This window comes from Dermochelys coriacea, chromosome 1, assembly GCF_009764565.3.
Source record: "Dermochelys coriacea isolate rDerCor1 chromosome 1, rDerCor1.pri.v4, whole genome shotgun sequence".
NCBI classification, from domain to species: Eukaryota; Metazoa; Chordata; order Testudines; family Dermochelyidae; genus Dermochelys; species Dermochelys coriacea.
Genome location: NC_050068.2, coordinates 342645054 through 342666878, shown reverse-complemented (window position 1 = coordinate 342666878; position 21825 = coordinate 342645054). Strand labels below are relative to the sequence as shown.

The window sequence follows — 21825 nt, the reverse complement described above, 5'->3', positions numbered from 1 at the left end:
GAAACCTCCAGGAATTGGTAAAACTTCCCCAAATTGGTAAATCTATCCCATGCTGAAGCAGGACCAAATATACCTAGACCATCCCTGACAGGTGTTTATGCTCATCTACAGCAAGAACAATAGTTAACTCGTACAGAGCTCACCTTGTGTTTCCACCCTCAAATTGACAAAGCCTCATTGAGTTGATATGTAAGTGTGGTTCCCTTTTAGAGGCCAAATTTAAGACCAAATCAGCTATTAGGTCTCCCTGTAATTTATTAACTCAGGCCTTTAGCGAAAAGCAGGTGATATTCTTGAAGTGGGTACTGGGTGAGTTTTCATATTCGGTGCTTGCCACACAGAGATACAGCTTTGTGTTTTGACAACACTTCCAGGAGCAGTGCCCTTGACATGGAAAACTTTAAAGCTGAACTGAACGTGCCTGGAGGAATGAAGGTCCAGTTTGAAATTCATTACCAAGAAGTGATGCGGAGGAAGCTGGGATCATACGAGTATGTTATCCCTCTGCAGCCTGGAAGACTTGCAAAGCACCTAGAGGTACAGGAGAGTCAAGGACTACAATGTTCTGTGTTGCTTCTCACCCAGGTCACTGCAAGTGGCACGTAGTTGGTTGGTTCTCGCAGAAAATACGAGTGCGAGTGACAATTTGTGTGATGCACTCTACTGCACACTTATATACAACTTCAGGGCTACATCCTGCTCTTTTCCCTCATGAGTCGTCCCACTGAAGTCTGTAGGGGTGACTCATGTGAATAAGAGAGGCAGGATTTGCCCCTAATGTGTATAACACCTTTCAAAATATCCCCATCCCTAATTCCGGAGTGAAGTGGCCTACAAAAGCAGGCAGAATTTTTGAATAAAATAAATTTTCATTGACTTCACTGGGCTTTGGCTCAGGCCCTAAGCAAATGTTCGCTGCTCATGCTCCCGAGTTGCGGAGTGTGGGCTGCTTCATGCTGACTGAGGGCCTGGACATGTTCCCATTGATTGCTTCCTTAAATCCTGTTTCCCCGCTGCAGAGTTGACTTGCTGCCTGACTCCAGTAGCAGAACCAAGGAGTGCTCCACCGACATTCTAGTTCCAGGGCTGGGACTAGAGGGGAAAGCAATTCCCTTTCCAGTCTCCCCACACACCCTCCAGGAGGGAAAAGCAGCTCACTATCCAATCTCCCCCTACCTCCGACAGCAGGAACAGACAACTCGTAGGAGCTGGGGAAACTACTTGCCAGTCAGTCTTCCCTTGGCAATGGGACCAGCCAGGCAGATGCTAGGGGTAGGCAATCAGGATGGCAGCTTCCAGGGGCACTGTGCCACTCAGGGTTTTCCTGATTGCCTTTTGGTTTTATTTAGTTGTGTTTTGCTGACTGGCCAGCCTTTGTTCTGCTCAGAGGTGTGAGGTGGGTGTGGGGGAGTGTCTTCTGCCCTGGCCAGCAACCCACCTAGGATTGTTCCTGGAGATCAGCGCATGAAAAAACACACTGTCCAGTCTGCACTACCTGCAACTTGGATCCAAGGATTAAAGCGAGGAGGAGGGGGAACAGAAGGGAGCCTCCCCCCTCTCTCCTCTGCTAACAGCAGACAAAGCACTCCCACTCCATTCCCGGGCCTGGGGCGGGGGGATCAGTATTTCCTTCCACCTCCCCTTCTCCTGTGTGGCGTGAGAACTCCCCCTACTGTTTCGATATGCTCAAACCATTGCTTGGACCCCTGGCAATAGTAAAATTGGCTCTGTTCCTGTGGCAGCCCTCCGAGGCCGGGTGTTGTCGCAAATGTGTTTTGGGGAGCGCAGAAGAGCTCATGAGACACTGCGGCATTTCTAATGAGGCTCCATGCTTACTGTCCTCCCCTCTTGCCTCTAGGTGGATGTCCGCATTATTGAGCCTCAGGGACTTCGTTATGTGCATGTTCCTAACTCGCTAGGAGATCACTTTGCAGGAATCACCACCATCTCCAAGGGAGAGAAAAAGGTAATGGTCAAAACAGTAGCTGACACCAAGAAACTGTAGGTGTACAACATTTTCTCCCACAGGGGATAAGATTCTCCCAATACCCGCTGGAATCTGGCAAAGGAATACACACTCACCATACAGAAAGCACTTGGAAAGAGGAGATCTGTCATTCGGAATGCAGACATTTGATGATTGAACCCTACACCACGTCTGAACAGAGAGACGTGCCAGATACTCCATGAAGACCACTAGTAACTTTGCTGTCGCTGTTGATTTTATATGCAAGGTGCTCATACTATGGGGATGGCAGCAGTATAAAACAGATAAATAGATAATGAATGACATATAACCCAGAAATGAGCAATACTTCGCATTAGGAACTCAGAAATAATCAGATGCTGTGTTAGGGCTTGATTACACATGGAGTTATTCTGGAGTGGCTATTCCTGAATAACTACATGGGTGGACTCTCTTATTCCAGAGTAAGAGTGCCTTTTTCCAAATTAGCTTCAAGATGGAAGTGAATTAAACTAAAATCAGAAAAAGGCACTTTTACTCTGGAGTGTACACACATAGAGTTTTTCCAGAATAGCTATTTTGCTTTAAATTCACACCATACCTTATTCCAGAATAACCTTCATGTGTAGACAAGCCATGTTCTTGAGGGCTAGTTGGTTCAATGATTTGACGCCCTAGCCTTTGACCTCTTGAGAATCAGTAGACGTCTGTGGATATACTTTATGTTCTCATCACAAAACACCAGACAATTTGGTATAACTCGTTTTATCCTCTGAAGTGTGCTCAAATTCTGTGATGATGGGCATCAATATTTGAACATACATAAAGGGATTGATAGAAAAAAGGCCCAGGTCTTGAGTAAAATAACAGAGATGATATAGATCAAGACTATGATGTTTTGGCAGGTCTGTGTGTTGCATGGGGGGAACTTGCTGAGCTGCTACTCTCATTGTGTTTGGCCTTACACAGATATCTGGTTTGGCCTTTAGATACCAAGGTGATGGATGACTTTTAAATAAATAAAATAGACAGTACAACTACCGTCCCTCATGTTCATGAGGGTCAAATACACACACAAATACAGTCTATAACTGAGGTTATATTGAAACTCCAGGTTAATCGCAGGTCAGACCCCTGATATCAATGCGCAGCTACACACCTTGTTTATCCACAAACCCACTTAGCCAAAGGTTTGGGCTGGGGCATCCAGGGTTGTAATTGGAGCAAACTGAATAGCATGAAAATGTATTTGCAAACCAGTTGGCAAAATCCAGCCCACAGTTCGATTTGGCCATGTTCATGCTCTCAACTGTTCATGTCAATGACCAGGTTTTGTGGCTATTTTTGGAGCTTTTATCTGTGGTAATAATTATAAATAATAATAAATAATAATAATAGATAATACAGGATAATCCTGAGGGATCCCACTCATGGACCAGGGCACAGAACAAAAAGATGATCCCTGCCTCGAAGAGTGTACAATCTAACTATAGTCATGGGCAACCATAGCTACTTCTGAGTTAACATGATGTTCACTATTGACTATAGGTCATTCGTTATTTTCCACTTTTAAAACATTGAATTAATCCAGTCAGGAAAGAGAAACAATGCCATGTGACACAGGCAACAAATCACAGATAACTAATTACTAATATTCATAGCCCTCAATTTATAGGGAATCTTTAGGTTGTCATTTGTTCAGACAAACCATCACAAATAACAAATGCATGGAAATCATGGCTATTGTGAAAAATCATGGGTGTCATGCAAATATTTTTTTTCCTTGCAAACAGGAAACAAGGGCTAAATTCATCCAATGAATTGCTCATGACAAACAGTTTGTTCAGGTCTGTCTGTAATACAGGCATATGACTCTGTGTGTTTGTACACAGAGCTGTTATCAGTGAAGAAACTGAGCGAAGAAAACTAAAGAGCAAACTTTGCTTTGAAGCAACAAAAATCCCTCTCTGTTTTACTTGGAAAATTACAAAGGTGCTCAATGAAATTGTTTGTCCTCTGGATACAAAAGTCTAGTCCATTGCTTCTTGCAGGACTCATTCCTAATCTCTCAAAATGATGCCATTGTTGGGGATGTGTAGTTGACTTTGTAATGGAGTCTCCTTGTTCACATCTCACCTTTAGGCCCACGTGTCCTTCAAACCAACAGTAGCTCAGCAACGAAAATGCCCTACCTGTTCTGCCACGGCAGTAGATGGAAATTTTGTGGTGACGTATGATGTGCACCGAGAAACCAAAGCTGGAGACCTGGAAGTAAGTTTATTCTGTTACCGTATGTTGCTCTCATACTCAGTGCTGAAAGTCTAAGGGGCATGTAGGTGGGCCCGGAATGTCAAGAGCTTTAATTTAGATAGTAGTGAGAAGTAAGGGAGCCATAAGACAAGTGAGGTAGCCCCTAAAAGCCAGAGAGGACCCACGCCCAGCCCCTAAGCTTGACTGTAATTCAAGAACTGGCCTTACCCAAAATGGAACATCAGAAATAATTGCCACAGCAGAGCAGACCATCCACAATCCCCATCTCTGGTGCTCTTTTTGCATTGCATTAGGGCAGGAACAAAGCACAGCATGGTTGAACAACAGAAGTGATCAAGAATCCTGCATCCAATTGAAGTAGCAGGGGGATTTTAGGCAGGTAGAATACAGTTACCTAAACAACAAGTGGTCAGGACCAGCTCCCTGTCCTGTCCAAAAGCCAGCATCTCTCACATCACAGTGCTCTCCAACACCCTACTGGGGTACTGATTAACCGACTCCAAACGAACAGGGTCAGAAGTTGTGAGAAGGCAAACTGGCACTTCATTAGCATCATGTTGGCCTGGAGTAGGGTTGCAAGGTTGAGTCATTAGAGATGAAATAGCCCTTTTACACCATCTCATCCACCCCCGTGCCAGTGCAGAGGTGTTCCCAAAGCAAGTGTGTCCTTAGAGACAATTTCTGCTCTCCCTTAAAGACAGTGGAGCTCAGATACTGTATTATGGTGATGAGTGCAATACACATGCAGAATTAGCAACTGATAAAACTTTGTGTTCGTGAAAACAGAATGTGGCCTGTAAAGAGGGCTGAAACCTTTCACTCCATTTACCGTCTTGTGCCATGTGGAATCTTTACAGGAACTCAGGTTACCACTGTTTGTATTTTGCAGATTTTTAATGGCTATTTTATTCACTACTTTGCTCCTGACAATCTGGATCCCCTGCCCAAAAACATTTTATTCGTTATCGATGTGAGTGGCTCAATGTGGGGATTGAAAATGAAACAAGTAAGTTCCTGATCTGTGCAGACAGAAGGCCCTGCCTTCATGTTCTCCTGTACGTGTAGCTATGGCTTGCTTGACTGCCACATATCTTGCTCTTGCCTGAACTGAAAATCACTAGGTCGGATCTTTAGGTCCTTAATCAAAAGCATCACTAAAGTCACTGGGCATTTGCCTGAGTAGAGGACTTCAGGATTTGACTCACCATATTTACTGTCCTTAAAATGTTTTAAGAAAGAAACAAGGTCACTTGAATCATACTGAGTTCTGAAATAGTAGATCTCAAAGCACTTTGCAAAGGAGGGTGATTTTTATAGATGGGGCCATGGACATACAGAGAGGGGATGTGGACTTGCCCAGCCTCACACTGCAGGTCATGACAGGGCTAGAAATAGAACTCTCATCTCCTGCGTGTTCTGCCAATACCGAAGCTACACAACTTCCAGAGCAAGGTCCTCTCTGCTCATGGCTTCTCTCTCTCATGGTTAGTATTCAGTGGGGATGGGTTGAGGAGGACAAGTTTGGGTTTTGCAGACTCCTTATCTGGATTCTGTCAAGCCAAGTCCCATTTTACCTGGATTTCCACAGTGCAGAGGAAGCAGGCTGAGAGACAGCCTCATAAAAGGTTCCAGTTTGGGCCCATCACTCATGTTGTTGTTCACCTAGTTTCTTACTCATTAGCTAGCATTTATAGGGTGCTTTGAATAATGGAAAGAGCTAAACGTGCTTATTCTTGTGACCCCTTCCTGTCTCAGACGGTTGAGGCGATGAAGACCATATTGGGTGATCTCCGGTCTGATGACCACTTTTCTATTGTTGACTTCAACCACAATGTTCGCACCTGGAGAGATGATTTAGTTGCAGCCACAGCACCGCAGACAGAGGATGCTAAGAAATACATCCAGGAGATCCATCCCAATGGGGGTACGTGGGTTTGATAATGAGGTACTCTCGTCACTTAGGTACCATGGGGATAAATGCCTCAGAAATGCCTCAGACAGATAGACAGAGTCCTTTTCACAAAAGGCCAGATTTCCCACTCGTGTGGCAAGACGCACAAGGAAAAGGGAGCTAGGGAGGGGGGCAAAATGAAGACACCCTTGCAGAGCCCCCTGGTCATTCTGTTGGGAAGGCAGGGTGTTCCTTCTGTGGGGCCAGTTTCAGAGATCCCATGTATCAGTAAGAGACCAGGGCAATGGTGCCACCACATTACCTCTCTGGGCCCCCAGCACCTCTGGACTTGGGTCCAGATCCTTACAGGTATGTAGGCACCAAACTCCCTGTCACGGGGTTCACTCACTGTGAGCGGCACCTCCTGCTGGCCATCCTGGGAATTAGCTCTGCCCACTTGCACGCTCCCTCCGGTGGTATCTTCTCTCATCTTATTTTGCTTTGCAGCCCTACTCTCAGCCTCGGAACCACAGCGTCCTCTTCATGGCTGGGCCCTCCAGCCAGGTCACTAAGGTCCTCCTCTTCTGGGAAATCAAAGTCTTTCCAGATTGGCTATTTGGCTGGTGTCTCTAATGCCCTTGCCACTTCCCAGTGGCTGGGAGGGGAACCCAGGCTTGCCCTGTACACTGGGGCTGGAGCACCCACGGGGAAAAATTGGTGGGTGCTCTGCACCCACCAGCAGCCAAGCTCCCCACCTCGCCCCCCCACCCCAGCTCACCTCTGCCTCTGCCTCCTCCCCTGAGCACGCCGCATCCTGGCTTCGCCTCCCAGCACTTGCCACCGCAAAACAGCTGTTTTGCAGTGTAACAAGCTGTGGAAGGGAGTGGGGAGGAGCGGGAACACGGCACACTCAGGGGAGGAGGTGGGGAAGAGGCAGGGCCAGGGTGGGGATTTGGGGAAGGAGTCCAATAGGGACAGGAAGAGGCAGAGTTGGGGTGGGTTTTTGCTGAAGGGGTTGGAATGGGGGCAGGGCAGGGGTGGAGTTGGGGCAGACTGGGGGCAGGAGTGTGGGTCGAGCATCCACCGGCACCAGGAGAAGTTGGCGCCTATGAGCCCAGGGACCATATAACAAGCAGCCATGGTCCCTGTACAGTCCTACCCCTTGCTGCTATTTCCCTGGGCTTCTTCCTACCTATCTGGCTCCTCCCCTTCTCTGGATTTGCCAGCTTCAAACTCCCTCCACTCAGGGAGTGACTGCAGCCTACTTCCCTGCAGCCCTTCCCTGCAACAGCCCCCATCTGCAGCCAGCTACCTGGGTTTAGACAGACTCCACCTGTTCCTGCACAGGAGAGCCTGTTCCTAATCAATGAGTTCTTTGCTCCCTGGCTCTTACTCCAGGTGCATCCTGGGTAGTTAACTGGCCTATCTAGACACCTTAACCCTCTTTCATCCCTGTGTGGGGTGGACGCCCCATCACACGCCCATTACCTTTGAGGAGCTGGTCCCTGGTCCTAGCAGCATGTCTCAAGGGCCTCCACTGGCTGCAGCTAACTTGGAGGCCACTAAACCGTTATGCAGCCTGATTCGCTGGGCCCAATTCCCCTCTCATTTACAATCAAGAGTGACTCCACTGAGGTTAATGGAGTTACACTAGAGTAGAAGGAGTGTGAGAGGTGCTTAATGTCATAGCTTCAGAGCACTATGTAAACACTGAGCATAGGATGGATGATTTTGTGGCTGAAGCTCAAGGGCGGGGAAGTGATTTTGCCTATGTGCATGGCACTGGTGAGACCGATACGGGAATGCTGCGCCCAGTTCTGGTGTCTACAGTTTTTAAAGGCTGTTAGAAATTGGAGAGAGTGCAGAGAAGAGCCACTAAACTGATCTGAGGGCTGGAGAACATGCCTTACTGTGAGAGGTGGAAAGAGCTCAGGCTGTTCAGCTGATCAAAAAGAAGTTTGAGAGGTGACTCTGTTACAGTGTATACGTACCTTCACAGGGAGAAAATACCAGGCAGTAAAGGGCTCTCTAATCTAATCCAGGAGAAAGACCTAACAAGAATCACTGGGTGGTAGCTGAAGCCAGACAAATTCAGATTAGAAATAAGGCTCAAACAGGGAGGGGGATTACCCATTGGAACAAACTACCTAGGGAAGAAGTAGATTTTCCATTCCTTGATGTCTTCAGATCAAACTTGGCTGCCTTTCTGGAACATACGCTATAGCTAAATACAAGTTATCAAGCACAGTACAGGGGTAACTGGGTGAAATTCCATCATCTGTGTTATACAGGAGTCAAACGAGATGATCTAATTGTCCCTGTCTGGCTTTAAAACCAATGACAGACAGTCAAGAGAGTCAATATTCCCAGCTCTGCCCTGGATTTCGTCATGTGACTCTGAGCAAATCAGTTAACTTCTCTGTGCCTCCATCCCCCTGCTGTTAAAGGGGGATAATAGTACTTCCCAACCTCACAGGGGCGTTGAGGCTTCATTCATTCATATTTGAACTTCTTGTAGGGAAAGGAGCTATAGGAGTGCAAAGCAAAATGTATTTTAACCAGTATCAGAATCTGGCCCTTTAATAGGCATTTGTCCAAAGATTTGGGATTTTTGGTTAAATTCTCCCAAGTATGGTGGGGATTTTTAAATCCTAGGTGAACCCCAGCTTAAAACAGAGTAATACAGTAGTGAATGAGGCCCACTGAATGGACCACAGTCTGCTTTCACTTATCCTCATGTAAATGTGGGACAACTCCATCAATTTCAATGAGTAACTCCACTATAAACAAGCAAAATCTGACTTAACATACTTAAAGCAAGGAAGTCCAGCGGGGTTTAATTAAAAGGCCATGCACCACACCTCTCAGCATCTCTTTCTGGGGAGGCCTTTAACTGTCCTTGAAGTCTTTGTCCATGGGGGCTAACACAAGTGCGATCCTAAAATGTATTTCCACTAGATCTGTGACATATTAATGCCATTGGGCAAGGCGGTGGTAAGACCTCAGCTGGATACTATGTACAGTTCTCAGAGTAGCAGCCGTGTTAGTCTGTATTCGCAAAAAAGAAAAGGAGGACTTGTGGCATCTTAGAGACTAACAAATTTATTTGAGCATAAGCTTTTGTGAGTTACAGCTCACTTCATCGGATGCATTTGGTGGAAAATACAGACTTGATTAGTAACATCTTCTGAGCAGGACACTCATTTTGACAGGATTGTTTAACCTTTGTAATTGACAGAGAAGGCAGGAAAATAAAAAAAACCAAAACCTTAGAGATGTTCCAAGAAGCCTATTTTACAGACTAGCCTCCTTTTAGTCTGGGTCCAGCAATCACTCACATCCCCATGGTTACTGTCCTTTGTTCCAGTTTTTTTAGGTATCCTTTGGGGGTGGAGAGGCTCTCTCTTGAGCAAGCTGAAGATCAATTCTGTACAATTCTGATCACCTAAGTTCAGGAAAGGCTCATTCAAACTGGAACAGGTGCACAGAAGGGCTGTTAGGGTGATCAGGGGAATGGAGGGTCTTTCTTACAGGAAATGATTCAAAGAGTTTGGCTTGTTTCGGCTAGAAAAATGAAGGCTCAGAGGGGATATGATTCCTGTCTTTAAATACATGAAAGGGATAGAATAAATGGGGATAAACTGGCCATGAATAAATTTAGGCTGGACATGAGAAGCGGGTTTCTAATATCAAAGGAGTAAAGTTCGGGGACAATCTCCCAATAGGAGCAGTGGGGGCAAACAACCCAACTAGTCTGAAGATGAAGCTTGATAAGTTATAGAATGGGATTCTATGACAGGGTTGCCGGCATTAGCAGGGGACTGGACTCAGTTACTCAGGTCCCTTCCAGTCCTATGTTCCTATGCATTATTTTCTCAGCAGTAAGCCTTTATTTCAAGAAGGAACGCTTCATAGCAAACATGCTCATTTTATCACTTCTTTACCAGGTACAAACATCAACGAAGCTCTTCTTCGAGCAATATTCATTCTAAAGGAAGCCAGCAACTTGGGAATGTTGGACCCTAACTCCGTCTCCATGATCATATTGGTGTCAGATGGCGACCCTACAGTAGGTAAGGATCTTGCATTAGGTGACAGGAAAGGCCAGTTGAATGGGCTTAAGAAACACAACCAGCACATGGATACTCTACAAGTAAGTTAAGAAAATACTATAGTCCCTTCTTCCGATGCCAGAGTGTCCTGCTTCAGACATCATGTTGCCCCTCTGCCAAGTGGTAGCGGAATTCTGGGGCTTTTCAGATTGGCTTCCTAGTGGATGAGAAATGATTGACATGGAGGCTGGGTATATCCTAAGGGTAATGGGCTTTATTTACATACATACTCCAGTCCTGGAACAGAGGAGGTCACAACCATCACACAGACAATCCCCTCTTCCAGAGACCTCAGCCCATACTGTGATGGCTGGTTCCCAAGAAGCTGCTCCATCCTAGGAATTTCCCCCAATATGAAGAATAAATCAGAAAGAAAATTAAGTTCAGTGCGGTTTGCATCAGGCCCCAACTGCAGAAATTGCCGCAAAAGTCACCCCTGGCTGCTCTACAACTGAAGTTTCTATTTTAAAAAAAGTTACGTTTCTAACCCTCATGGTTGCAAAGAGAACCTTAAAATCATGAACTGAAGTGTAAACCATTAGTGGTGTCTTGCTGAGTCTGCAGAGAGCCTGAAACAATAGTTCTGTGAGATGAAAACAGCCCTATTCATCTCCATATGTTACAATAGCAAACCAACGTTCCCACTACAGACACTGAGAGTTTGGGATATTCAAGGAATATGGGATTAGATCGTAGCTGAGGATTCTTATGAATCATTTTTAATTGGGTTGAAGGGTTTGTTCTTCATTCAGGAGATGACTGAAAGTCACTCTATCCCCTGAAGGTGAGCTGAAGTTGACTAAAATCCAGAAGAATGTGAAACAGAACATACCAGAAGATGTCTCCTTGTTCTCTCTCGGGATTGGATTCGATGTAGACTATGATTTCCTGGAGAGGCTTGCTCATGAAAACCATGGAATGGCACAGAGGATTTTTGGAAATCAGGAGACCTCTTCCCAAATGAAGGTGCATTTCTTTCCATCCACCTCTTAAACTGTGAGGGTCAGATTCTGCTCCCCGCTGTGAATCTAGAATAACTCATTCAAAGGCGATGGAGTTTCTCCTGGTTCACACAGGTCCCACTGAGAGCAGAGACTAGTCCTGAGAGTTCAACAGGATCATGTCTGTAAACCCAAGACCTTCTATAACAAAACGCTTGTCTTCATTACAGGGGTAAATCGACCTAAATTATGCTACTCCAGGCACGTTAATAACGTAGCTGGAATCAACGTAGCTTAGGTCGACGTACCCCAGTGTCTTCACTGCACTGCGTTGACAGGAGACACTCTCCCGGTCAACTTGCCTTACTCTTCTCAGAAAGGTGGAGTACTAGGGTCGACCCGAGACCGCTCTGCCATTGATTTAACGGGTTTTCACTAGATTGGCTAAATCAATCCCTGCTGCATTGATTGCAGCAGCGTTGTAGTGAAGACCTGCCCATAGAGATAAACTCTGAACTGCAAAGTAGGGTTTCTGGAGCTGTGTTCAGGGCTGTCCAGATCCAGGATTTTACTTCAGCCCACTCTATAGAGGAAGAGTCTAGTCATGAAGGCTAAATTCTGATTAATAGAGTTGGAAAGTGCTTGAAGCCTGGGCTCACACCTATAAGCAATAAATAATAAAGAGCCAAATCATCAAGTCCTTATTCGTTGACTTCACACCTGCTTTAAGATTTTGGGCCCATATGCACCAGTCTTCACACTTCCTTCTGCCTTTGGGTCCTGGAAGAAACTAGGTGTTTGTCATTACAGACTGTGGACCTGAGTCTTTCCATTGACTTTCCTGAGAGCTGTGTTTGTAAATACACAGACATTTCAAGGCCTAATCAAAAGGGGAATTGCATTTCTGGGAAAATAAACAGCTCAGTCTTGCCCTGTTGGGCTGCAGATTCTGTTGCCTGTACCTTTTGCTGTTGCGTTAGCACGTCAGCGAGGGTTGAGTCAAATACAACAGACTTACCACGCCCCCCGCATCCCCCGTGTCTTTTCCCAACTGCAGAAATTCTACAATCAGGTCTCTACCCCGCTCCTCAAGAAAGTGGAGTTCAACTATCCTCAGGGATCAGTGTCAGATGTCACCCAGAACAGTTTCGATAACTACTTTGGAGGGTCGGAGATTGTGGTGGCGGGAAAGGTCGACTCCGACAACGTGCAGCACCTTCAGAGTATTATCACAGCCACGTCAGTGAGTCAGGCTCCCTGGAGAACACTCGGTCTTGCGGCTCGCAGGGGCCGTGGCCTTCTCCCCGTGAGGGGTAGAATGGGTCATACTGTCTGCGGTACCCCAGCCTCTGTGCCAATGGCTGTGGGGAGTTACTTTCCTATCACTATTCCTGTCTTCAGTAGAATCTCCTAATAGTAACACATTGTACCAGAATAGGGTTGCCAGCTTCCTACCGGGCTGGCTCAGGGGGCTGGGGTGCTGGAGCGGGTGAGGGCTCTGGCTGGGGGTGCGGGCTCCAGGGTGAGGCCAGAAATGAGGAGTTCAGGGTGCTGGGGGGGGCTCCAGGTCGAGGCAGCGGGTTGGGATGCGAGAGGGGGTGAGGGCTCCGGCTGGGAGTGTGGGCTCTGGTGTGGGGGTGGAAATGAGGGATTTGGGGTGCAGGAGGTCTCCGGGCTGTGGCTGAGGGCTTCGGAGTATGGGAGGGGGCTCTGGGCTGGAGCAGGGGGTTGAGGTGAAGGGGGGTTGAGGGCTCTGACTGGGGTGTGGGCTCTGGGGTGCGGCTGAGGATGAAGGGTTGGGGTCTAGGAGGGTGCTCCAGGCTGGGACCGAAGGATTCGGAGGTGCGGGCTCTGGGGTGGGGCTAGGGATGAAGGCTGTGGGGTGCAGAAGGGTGCTCTGGGCTGGGACTGAGGGGTTTGAAGGGTGGGAGAGGATCAGGGCTGGGGCAAGGGAGTGGGACACCGGGGGGGTGAGGGCTCTGGCTGAGGGTGTGGGCTCTGGCGTGGGGTTGGGGATGAGGGGTGTGGGGTGCAGGAGGGTGCTCTGGGCTGGGACCGAGGGGTTCAGGGGGCAGGAGGGGGATCAGGGCTGGGGCAGGGGGTGGGGGTGCAGGAAGGGGCCAGGGGTGCAGGCTCCGGATGGCGCTTACCTCAGGCAGCTCCGGGAATCAGCCACATGTCTGATTGGCTCAGCACCCCTCTGGCTCCTACATGGAGGCACGGCCAGGCGTGCACGCTGCCCCATCTGCAGGCACCACCCCCACAGCTCCCTTTGGCTGTGGTTCCCGGCCAATGGAAGCTGCGGGGGTGGCACTTGGGGAGGGGGCAGCGTGAGGAGCCCCCTGGCTGCCCCTACACGTAGGAGCCAGAGGTGGGACATGCCAGCTGCTTCCCTGAGCTGCCAGGATCCCTTTTCAACCAGGTCACCGTATACCAGAACAATACATCCTTGCTTTCAGCCCCTTCACCGCGCAATCCTCCTCCGTAGCTGGTGGAGGCTCAGTGGAGCCATTCCACAGCAGCTGCTGCTCCCCCTCTGTGGGAGGCAATGGCCAGCGGATGCACTATCCCAGCTTTGCGAGTGTGCACAAAGAGCCTCCCCGATGCCCCCACCGGAGTTGGGAACCGCCAGGTGCAAGGGATGGTCTCGCACTTCACAGGCTCTCCAGAGCCTGCCCTGCTCGCTCGGCAGAACTCCCCCGGGTCCAGTGCAGTACCCGCCAGCTCCAGGTGAGCACAGAGGAGAGAGCAGGATTTGTCCTGTAAGCTGTGTACTGCTCAGCACAGCTCCCTCTCCTCTACTAAGAGCTCTCCACCCCCTTCCTCACTCCCACCCCAAGTAGCACCTACAGCTCCCCTTCTTCCTTGGTACATGCAGGGAGAGCTCCCCCGGCTTTTTCAATCTGCTGTGACACAGTCACTGGGGGTTGGAGGGAGGTGCAATAGACCCCCTTCACCCAGCCCTACTCATGCTGGCCAACACAGCCCTGCTAGCAGAATCACTTTCTAAATATGTGGGGATCTGATTCCTAACAAGGGGGCCCCGTTTTTTTAAAAGTCTGCCTGGGTCCTGATCCGGGGGCATGGGGAGGTGACATGGTGGCTTCATTTCACCAGCTCACACTGTGATCTTGGTATCTTTCATTCCTCGCTTAGTCGAACGCCGAGCTAGTCCTGGAGACCCTGGCAGATGTTGAGGGACTGGAGGATTTCCTGAAGAAAGAGCCACATGCAGACCCCAGATTCACTGAGAAGCTGTGGGCCTATCTGACCATCAACCAGCTCCTAGCTGAGAGGTGGGGAGAAATGCCAGATGGGGACTTTTGATAGGGACCTAGCTGACCCGGAAAGGGACTGGCAGACATCACTGGGAGATGAGGGTTATCGGCACCTCTCAGGATCAGAGGAATTCGTACATTTTATTGTACAAATGAGGAATATAAATCTAAATCAAAGAGCATGCCACCTTCACACCCTTGGCTCACTCCTTCCCTCTCCTCTCTAATTGTAGGCATAAGGTTTTGGTTCAGCTTGTTCTAGCGACAGGTCAGCGGTGTCTATCAGGTCTGAATGTGGGCTGGGGATTGAATGAGTGAAGTTAATGAACAAAGACTGAGTAAAAGGATTTGGTCCCTTGTTCTTATAGGTCTTGATCCATCTCCCACTGAAGTCAACAGGAAGATCCCCATTGAAATCAGTGGGAATTGGATCAGGCTCTTTAGGTCCAATCCAAGGTCTATTGAAATCAATGGGAGTCTCACTATTGACTTCAGTGCACTTTGGATCGGGACTTTAATCTTTGCCATCTTTAATCTTTCACATTCCCTAGGTCCTAGCTGTTCCTACCTTTCTGATTCCCTTGTTTAGGAATAACAAGGATCATGGGCTTGATTTAAGCAGCAGCTGCCCAGCACAGCTGGTAACAAGGGGGTCTATTTATTTTTCAACACAGAAACCTGGCCCCCACTGCTGCTTTGAAAAGGAACATCACCAGATCGATCTTACAGATGTCACTCGACCATCACATCGTAACCCCTTTCACGGCCATGTTGATAGAGAATCCTGAAAGGAATGAGAGAATGCTGGCAGATTCACCACAAGATCAGAAAAGAGGCTGTTGCCCCGGTGGGTGTCTCCATCTGTCCCATTTGTCAAGCTCTTTTTGGCATTTAACAAACCACCTTGCAGTGGAAATAAGCTGTTCATTGTCACTTATGCAGACTAACAAGGTGCACTAAGATGACCGATGTTAGTGCTCATGCTGGGGTCTGTATTTTAAGGGAAAGGCCCTCAATTAAATGGGCAGTTCAACCATCAGCTCTTTGTAGAGTTAAATTTTCAATATGCCTTTTTTGTTGGTGTTACCCTCAGTGGGGACTGACTGCACCACATTTGCCCATTTTGAGCATTTCTGTAAACCTACAATGACAACAGTTTTATTTGTTCTAGGGACAGATACGTCTATTCCACTGGTTCTCAAACTTTTATACTGGTGACCCCTTTCACATAGCAAGCCTCTCTGCGCGACCCCCTTTATACATGAAAAACACTTTTTTATATATTTAACACCATTATAAATGCTGGAGGAAAAGCAGAGTTTAGGGTGGAGGCTGACAGCTTGCGACCCCCCATGTAATAACCTCGCAACCCCCTAAGGGGTCCTGGCCCCCAGTTTGAGAACCCCTGGTCTATTCCCTGTACTCCCCTTATAGAAAGGAGCTGATTGAGTCATGGCGTGGCTGTTTGTGGTCTCCGGAGTATCTCCGAGATGGGTGTGGATAGGTCTCAAGACCACTGGAACTGGAACTCTCTTAAAGATAGCGTGTCTTTGCTTATTAGTCTTCCAGAGTGCTCTCTTTCCTTCTTTACTCTCCAGCTCCCATTTTACAGCAGCCTTCTATTGGGCCAAAGGAGGCAGGGCTTGTTTGTCTTGTTAGGGCCTGACCTATCAATGCCCATTGATGTCAATGGGTGCCTTTCCACTGCCTTCAGTGGGCACTGGTCAGGCTCTTAATTTATTAAAAAAAAAAAAAGAGGAGTACAGTCATCACTGCAAAGCCAACTGATGACAAATCCAGTACAGACTATATTAATAGCTGTTATCAGCATAGGGCACTCAACTGGGATGCAGGATTTTAATTCCTGCCTTTGCCACTGACCTGCTGAGTAACCTTGGGCAAATCACTTCCTCTCCCCGTGCCTCAGTTTCCTCATTTGTAAAATGGGGATAATGACACTGCCCCCCATTTTTAAAGCATTATGAGATATGAAGATGAAAAGAGCTAGATATTTTTATTATTATGTTGCACTCTTGCTGTTCAGTGGTCTGTAATAATAGTATGTTTTTATTGGAGGAAAATGTCTGAACTGTGGTGAAAATGAGGCACTGAAAACCAAATATTACTCCCTGAGGCTATAGCGAATGGTGATTTATCATTTGTTAATAAACAGGAGATATTCTGCTAGATTGAGATGAGAGGGAAGCAATGTATGTAGCTGCAACAGCATGGTCAATTTTGCCTTTCACTTTAGAACTTTTTATAACTATGCAGAAACTCCAGGCCCATCTGTCCTGCGTTCTCACTGGAAAGATATCAAAAATGTTCTCATCCGACTGCAATCAAATGCAGTTTTTAAGTCTGCAAGATGTTACAGTTGGTTAATTTGTTTTTCTTTTACATTGTAAATCCTCAACTGAGATCCATGTAGAATGAAAAGATTTTTATTTATACCATGTGCTATAGCTCACCACTTCTACTAAATACGTCTGCGCGCCCATACCCATGTCCATTTGCTAAACCTATTACAATGGGAATTCCATATACATTGTATCAGCTGATTACTCCAGGTCATGGTTTGCTTTACTTAGTAGGTCTGGATGATTTAATTGATATTAACATTGGGGCCATTGTTCTTTCAGCCTGCTTACATATTTCCCAATTACATTAGACATTAAGGGTCAGATCCTGTTGCCATTGAAATCAGTGGCAAAACTCTCGTTGAGCTACAAGGGACTCATTTATACCTTGAAAAGAAAAGGAGTACTTGTGGCACCTTAGAGACTAACAAATTTATTAGAGCATAAGCTTTCGTGAGCTACAGCTCACTTCATCGGATGCATTTGGTGGAAAAAACAGAGTAGAGATTTATATACACACACACAGAGAACATGAAACAATGGGTTTATCATACACACTGTAAGGAGAGTGATCACTTAAGATAAGCCATCACCAACAGCAGGGGGGGGAAGGAGGAAAACCTTTCATGGTGACAAGCAGGTAGGCTAATTCCAGCAGTTAACAAGAATATCAGAGGAACAGTGGGGGGTGGGGTGGGAGGGAGAAATACCATGGGGAAATAGTTCCACTCCGTGCAATGACCCATCCACTCCCAGTCTCCACCCAAGCCCAAGTCAACTGCATCCAGCTTGCAAACCAACTCCAACTCAGCTGAGAGCTACCAGCTTATGCTCTAATAAATTTGTTAGTCTCTAAGGTGCCACAAGTACTCCTTTTCTTTTTGAGAATACAGACTAACACGGCTGCTACTCTGAAACCTGTGATTTATACCTTGAATATGCCAGAATCAACCCAGGTTTAGACTGGCTTCTGCCTTAGGTAGTCCTGTCCCAGACTAGCTTCACAGTCATTCGCCAGCATTGAATTCCCTCATTTTTTTTAAAAGAACTGGTTAATTACGTATTTATTATTATGGCATTGTGAGACAGACTGGATGCTGGATTTTTCCATTGCATAATACGCAGCAGCATTAATGTGGGGCAAAATTCTAAAGACCTTGTACAGTTTTTAACTCATTCTTTCTCTCAAGCCAAACTCCCACTGAGCTGTACTAGTGGGAGTTTTGCCTGGGTAACAACGGAGTAAGCTCTGAATTAGGATGAGTCTGTACAAAATAACCTCAGTACTTATTTCTCACATGCCTAAAGGCTAAAGAAAGCACTTAACCACAGCACATGCTAAAGATCTTTGCCTAATTGGGGTCTATTCATGTAAGTAAAGGTTAAAGGATCAGGCCCTAAATTTCAAAAATAGGCTCACACTGAGCGCATTAAGGGCTTGTCTTCTTGGGACATTTAATCCACAGCAAAGTGGGGTGTGAATCTACCCCGCACTAGCGTGCCAGGCACTTAGCAGTGTAGCTGCGGGAACGTGGGTAGGGGCAGCAGCAGCATGGTGTCTTACCCATGTCAGGTGTGTACCCAGCGGTTCCAGATGTATTTGTACTTGGCACAGCTAAGCCAGGCTTCTGCTGCTGCCCATATTACCCCGGCTACACAGCTATTCATGACCACACTAGCTCGCGGAGAGCTACAGCTATATGTACACAAGCAGGAAAAATCACACCTTCATCATGTTAGCTATGGGTCGCCAGCTCATAGACTCCATGTCTGTGCAGACCCCCTAACATACACTAACACTTCCTTAGTGCACTTTGATCTAGCCTGCTTTGAAATGGGACTAGATCAAAGCACATTAAGGAACTATTAGTGCACGTCAGCAGGGGTCACATGTACACCCTGTGTAGGATAGATTCACACCCCAGCTTGCCATGGACTAAATGTTCATGTAGGCAAGCCTGTTATAGACAAAACTGCACAGGATCGTTTCAGGGGACAAGACAAGATGTCACATTTATTATAACACAATTTGATTTAAGACCAATAACTAATATCTAATACCTATTGTCAAGGTTCCTTCCCTACTCTGAACTCTAGGGTACAGATGTGGGGACCTGCATGAAAACCTCCTAAGCTTACGTTTACCAGCTTAGGTTAAAACTTCCCCAAGGTACAAACTATTTTACCCTTTGCCCTTGGACTTCCACTGCCACTACCAAACATCCAGGTTTACTGGGAAAACGTTGTTTGGAAACGGCTTTCCCCCCAAAATCCTCACCAAAACCTTGCACCCTCCTGCCTGGGGAAGGCTTGATAAAAATCCTCACCAATTTGCATAGGTGACCACAGACCCAAACCCTTGGATCTTAAGAACAATGAAAAAGGCATTCAATTTCTTACAAGCAGAATTTTAATATAAGAAAAGGTAAAAAGAATCACCTCTGTAAAATCAGGATGGTAAATACCTTACAGGGTAATTAGATTCAAAACATAGAGAATCCCATTTCTAGGCAAAATCTTAAGTTTCAAGAAAGACACAGACAAAAATATTCATTCTATTCAGCACAGTCTAATTTCTCAGTCATTTAAAGAAATCATAATCTAACGCATATCTAGCTAGATTACTTGCTAAATTCTAAGACTCCATTCCTGTTCTGTCCCTGGCAAAAGCATCACCCAGACAGACCCTTTGTTTCTCCCTCCCTCCAGTTTTGAAAGTATCTTGTCTCCTCATTGGTCATTGTGGTCAGGTGCCAGCGAGGTTATCCTAGCTTCTTAACCCTTTACAGGTGAAAGGATTTTTCCTCTGGCCAGAAGGGATTTTAAAGGTGTTTACCCTTCCCTTTATATTTATGACACCTATGTATAAACACACACACACGCACACACAACTCAAATGTTCTGCAGCTGCTGTATAGTTCCCGGTCCTGAATGTAGCTTGGGTTCGTAGCTTCTGGTGGCTAACTGGTCAGGAAAGCCAGGCACAAGGAACAACTGGGTCTCTGCTGGGCATGCACCGCTGTCCTTCCATGTTGGCAGCAGAATGTTACCCTCCAAAGTCTTCCATCTCACCCATCTTTTTTGTAGGCTTTAGTTTGAATCCAGAGTCTATAGGTCTTGCTGCGTCACGCTGCCTCTGGATTCGGTGTGACTGATCACCTGTCAATTGCAGACATGACTTTCAGCTAGGAGCTGGCTTTGATATTTCTTCAATTGTACTTTTGTTCTTTTCTTTTGAGGGTGGACTCTTCTTGCTTTGTCAGGGCTGTTGTGTGCATCTTCAGCCCTTGGTGTTTACACTTTATTTCATCAGGACAGGCTGGAGCTGGAGGTTGATTCCATCATCCATACATACCTCATTCACACATCTAAACTAAACTAATAAGATTACAGCAGGGTTTTGCAAAAATGAAGTGAGCATTTTAAAATGTAGTTTGAGACAAGTTAAAATGGAGTTTGGGTTACAACATGGACAAGTGTAAGGAATGGCAAACAGTGAACAGAAGTTACAATAAGAAAAGGAGTACTTGTGGCACCTTAGAGACTAACAAATTTATTTGAGCACAAGCTTTTGTGAGCTACAGCTCACTTCATTGGATGTAGCTCACGAAAGCTTATGCTCAAATAAATTTGTTAGCCTCTAAGGTGTCACAAGTTCTCCTTTTCTTTTTGCGAATACAGACTAACACGGCTGCTACTCTGAAACCAGAAGTTACAACGCTGAAGCAGTGCAAGTTCCAGTGATTTAAGCAGCAATTGGATTGAAAGTGAAACTCAATTAGCCAGTTATTGGAGTACCTGGTTTTATGAAAGAATGTAGTTTCATTCATAATACTTTACTTATGAAAATATATTAATAAAGAGAACAATTAAAAACAATTTCATTGATCAGTTCTACAAGCCCTTAATTGTAAATCAGACAGATTCTGATCTCAGATACAGCCATGTAAATCTGGCATAATTCTCCTGCAGTAAATTGGATCAGAATCCCGATCATTGTGTGCTAAAGTGAAAATCACGATGATCCTTTATCAGTGCAGCCCTTTTTACTAATTTCCAATTTCATGTAACCTCTTCACAAACAGGTACTTTAGGTGTAGTCTCCAATGGCCTTGATCAGTCCATCCCACCCTGGGCGAAACCCACACCTACAACAGAGCGTCTATTAAGTGCTCGCAGGGCTCCAACTATATCTTCTGATCCTCGCATAACTGCAGGTAAAAGACAGTGGACTGTCTGTCTGCTTTACTCCCTCTTGCTTTGCTTAATACAGCTCTTGTATACAAAGGTGTGTGTGTGTGTGTATGGGTGGGGGGAACAGAGCAATGGCGGAAGAAGCCAAATGGCCTGTTTATCCAAATGGACGGAGATAGCATTGCCTGCTCGCCATTCAACTAGGGACAGTCACTGCATTGCATTGGTTTTGACGTGCCATTTCCCCCACCCACTTTCAGAGGTCACTGGCCTCCACTGGTAGAGGTACACATTCCAGTTTGAGAGCAGTGCAAAATCCCTCCATGCTCTCAAGAGGGGGCCTCAGCAGTCAAGTCTGGATACAGATTTGGCCCTGAATCTGAACTTGCCTCTAGTAAAAAGGCAAAGAAACACAGAATATTTGTTCCATAGCTGCTACAGAAGGGGAATTTCGAAGCCTCATTTCTTCACTTTGATGCTGCCTTGCAATTGTTCTCAGCACCCATGTCACAAAGATTTGGGCCTACATGTTCTAAAGCAGGGATCGGCAACCTTTAGCATAAAGAAAAGGAGTACTTGTGGCACCTTAGAGACTAACAAATTTATTAGAGCATAAGCTTTCGTGAGCTACAGCTCACTTCATCGGATGCATTTGGTGGAAAAAACAGAGGAGAGATTTATATACACACACACAGAGAACATGAAACAATGGGTTTATCATACACACTGTAAGGAGAGTGATCACTTAAGATAAGCCATCACCAACAGCAGGGGGGGAAAGGAGGAAAACCTTTCATGGTGACAAGCAGGTA

At 46.4% G+C, this 21825-nt stretch overlaps 1 protein-coding gene across 1 annotated transcript in view; it reads left to right on the top strand.

Annotated features, from left to right (window-relative positions):
* Positions 1–21825, top strand: part of ITIH2 (inter-alpha-trypsin inhibitor heavy chain 2) — a 44205-nt gene that overhangs the window by 11862 nt on the left and 10518 nt on the right. The window contains exons 6-16 of the mRNA XM_038391279.2: positions 375–537; positions 1859–1966; positions 4109–4237; positions 5127–5243; positions 5993–6161; positions 10076–10201; positions 11025–11206; positions 12239–12424; positions 14338–14477; positions 15134–15306; positions 20905–21036. Coding sequence (XP_038247207.1) covers positions 375–537; positions 1859–1966; positions 4109–4237; positions 5127–5243; positions 5993–6161; positions 10076–10201; positions 11025–11206; positions 12239–12424; positions 14338–14477; positions 15134–15306; positions 20905–21036 — 1625 coding nt within the window. The remainder of the gene's footprint in view (positions 1–374; positions 538–1858; positions 1967–4108; positions 4238–5126; positions 5244–5992; positions 6162–10075; positions 10202–11024; positions 11207–12238; positions 12425–14337; positions 14478–15133; positions 15307–20904; positions 21037–21825) is intronic.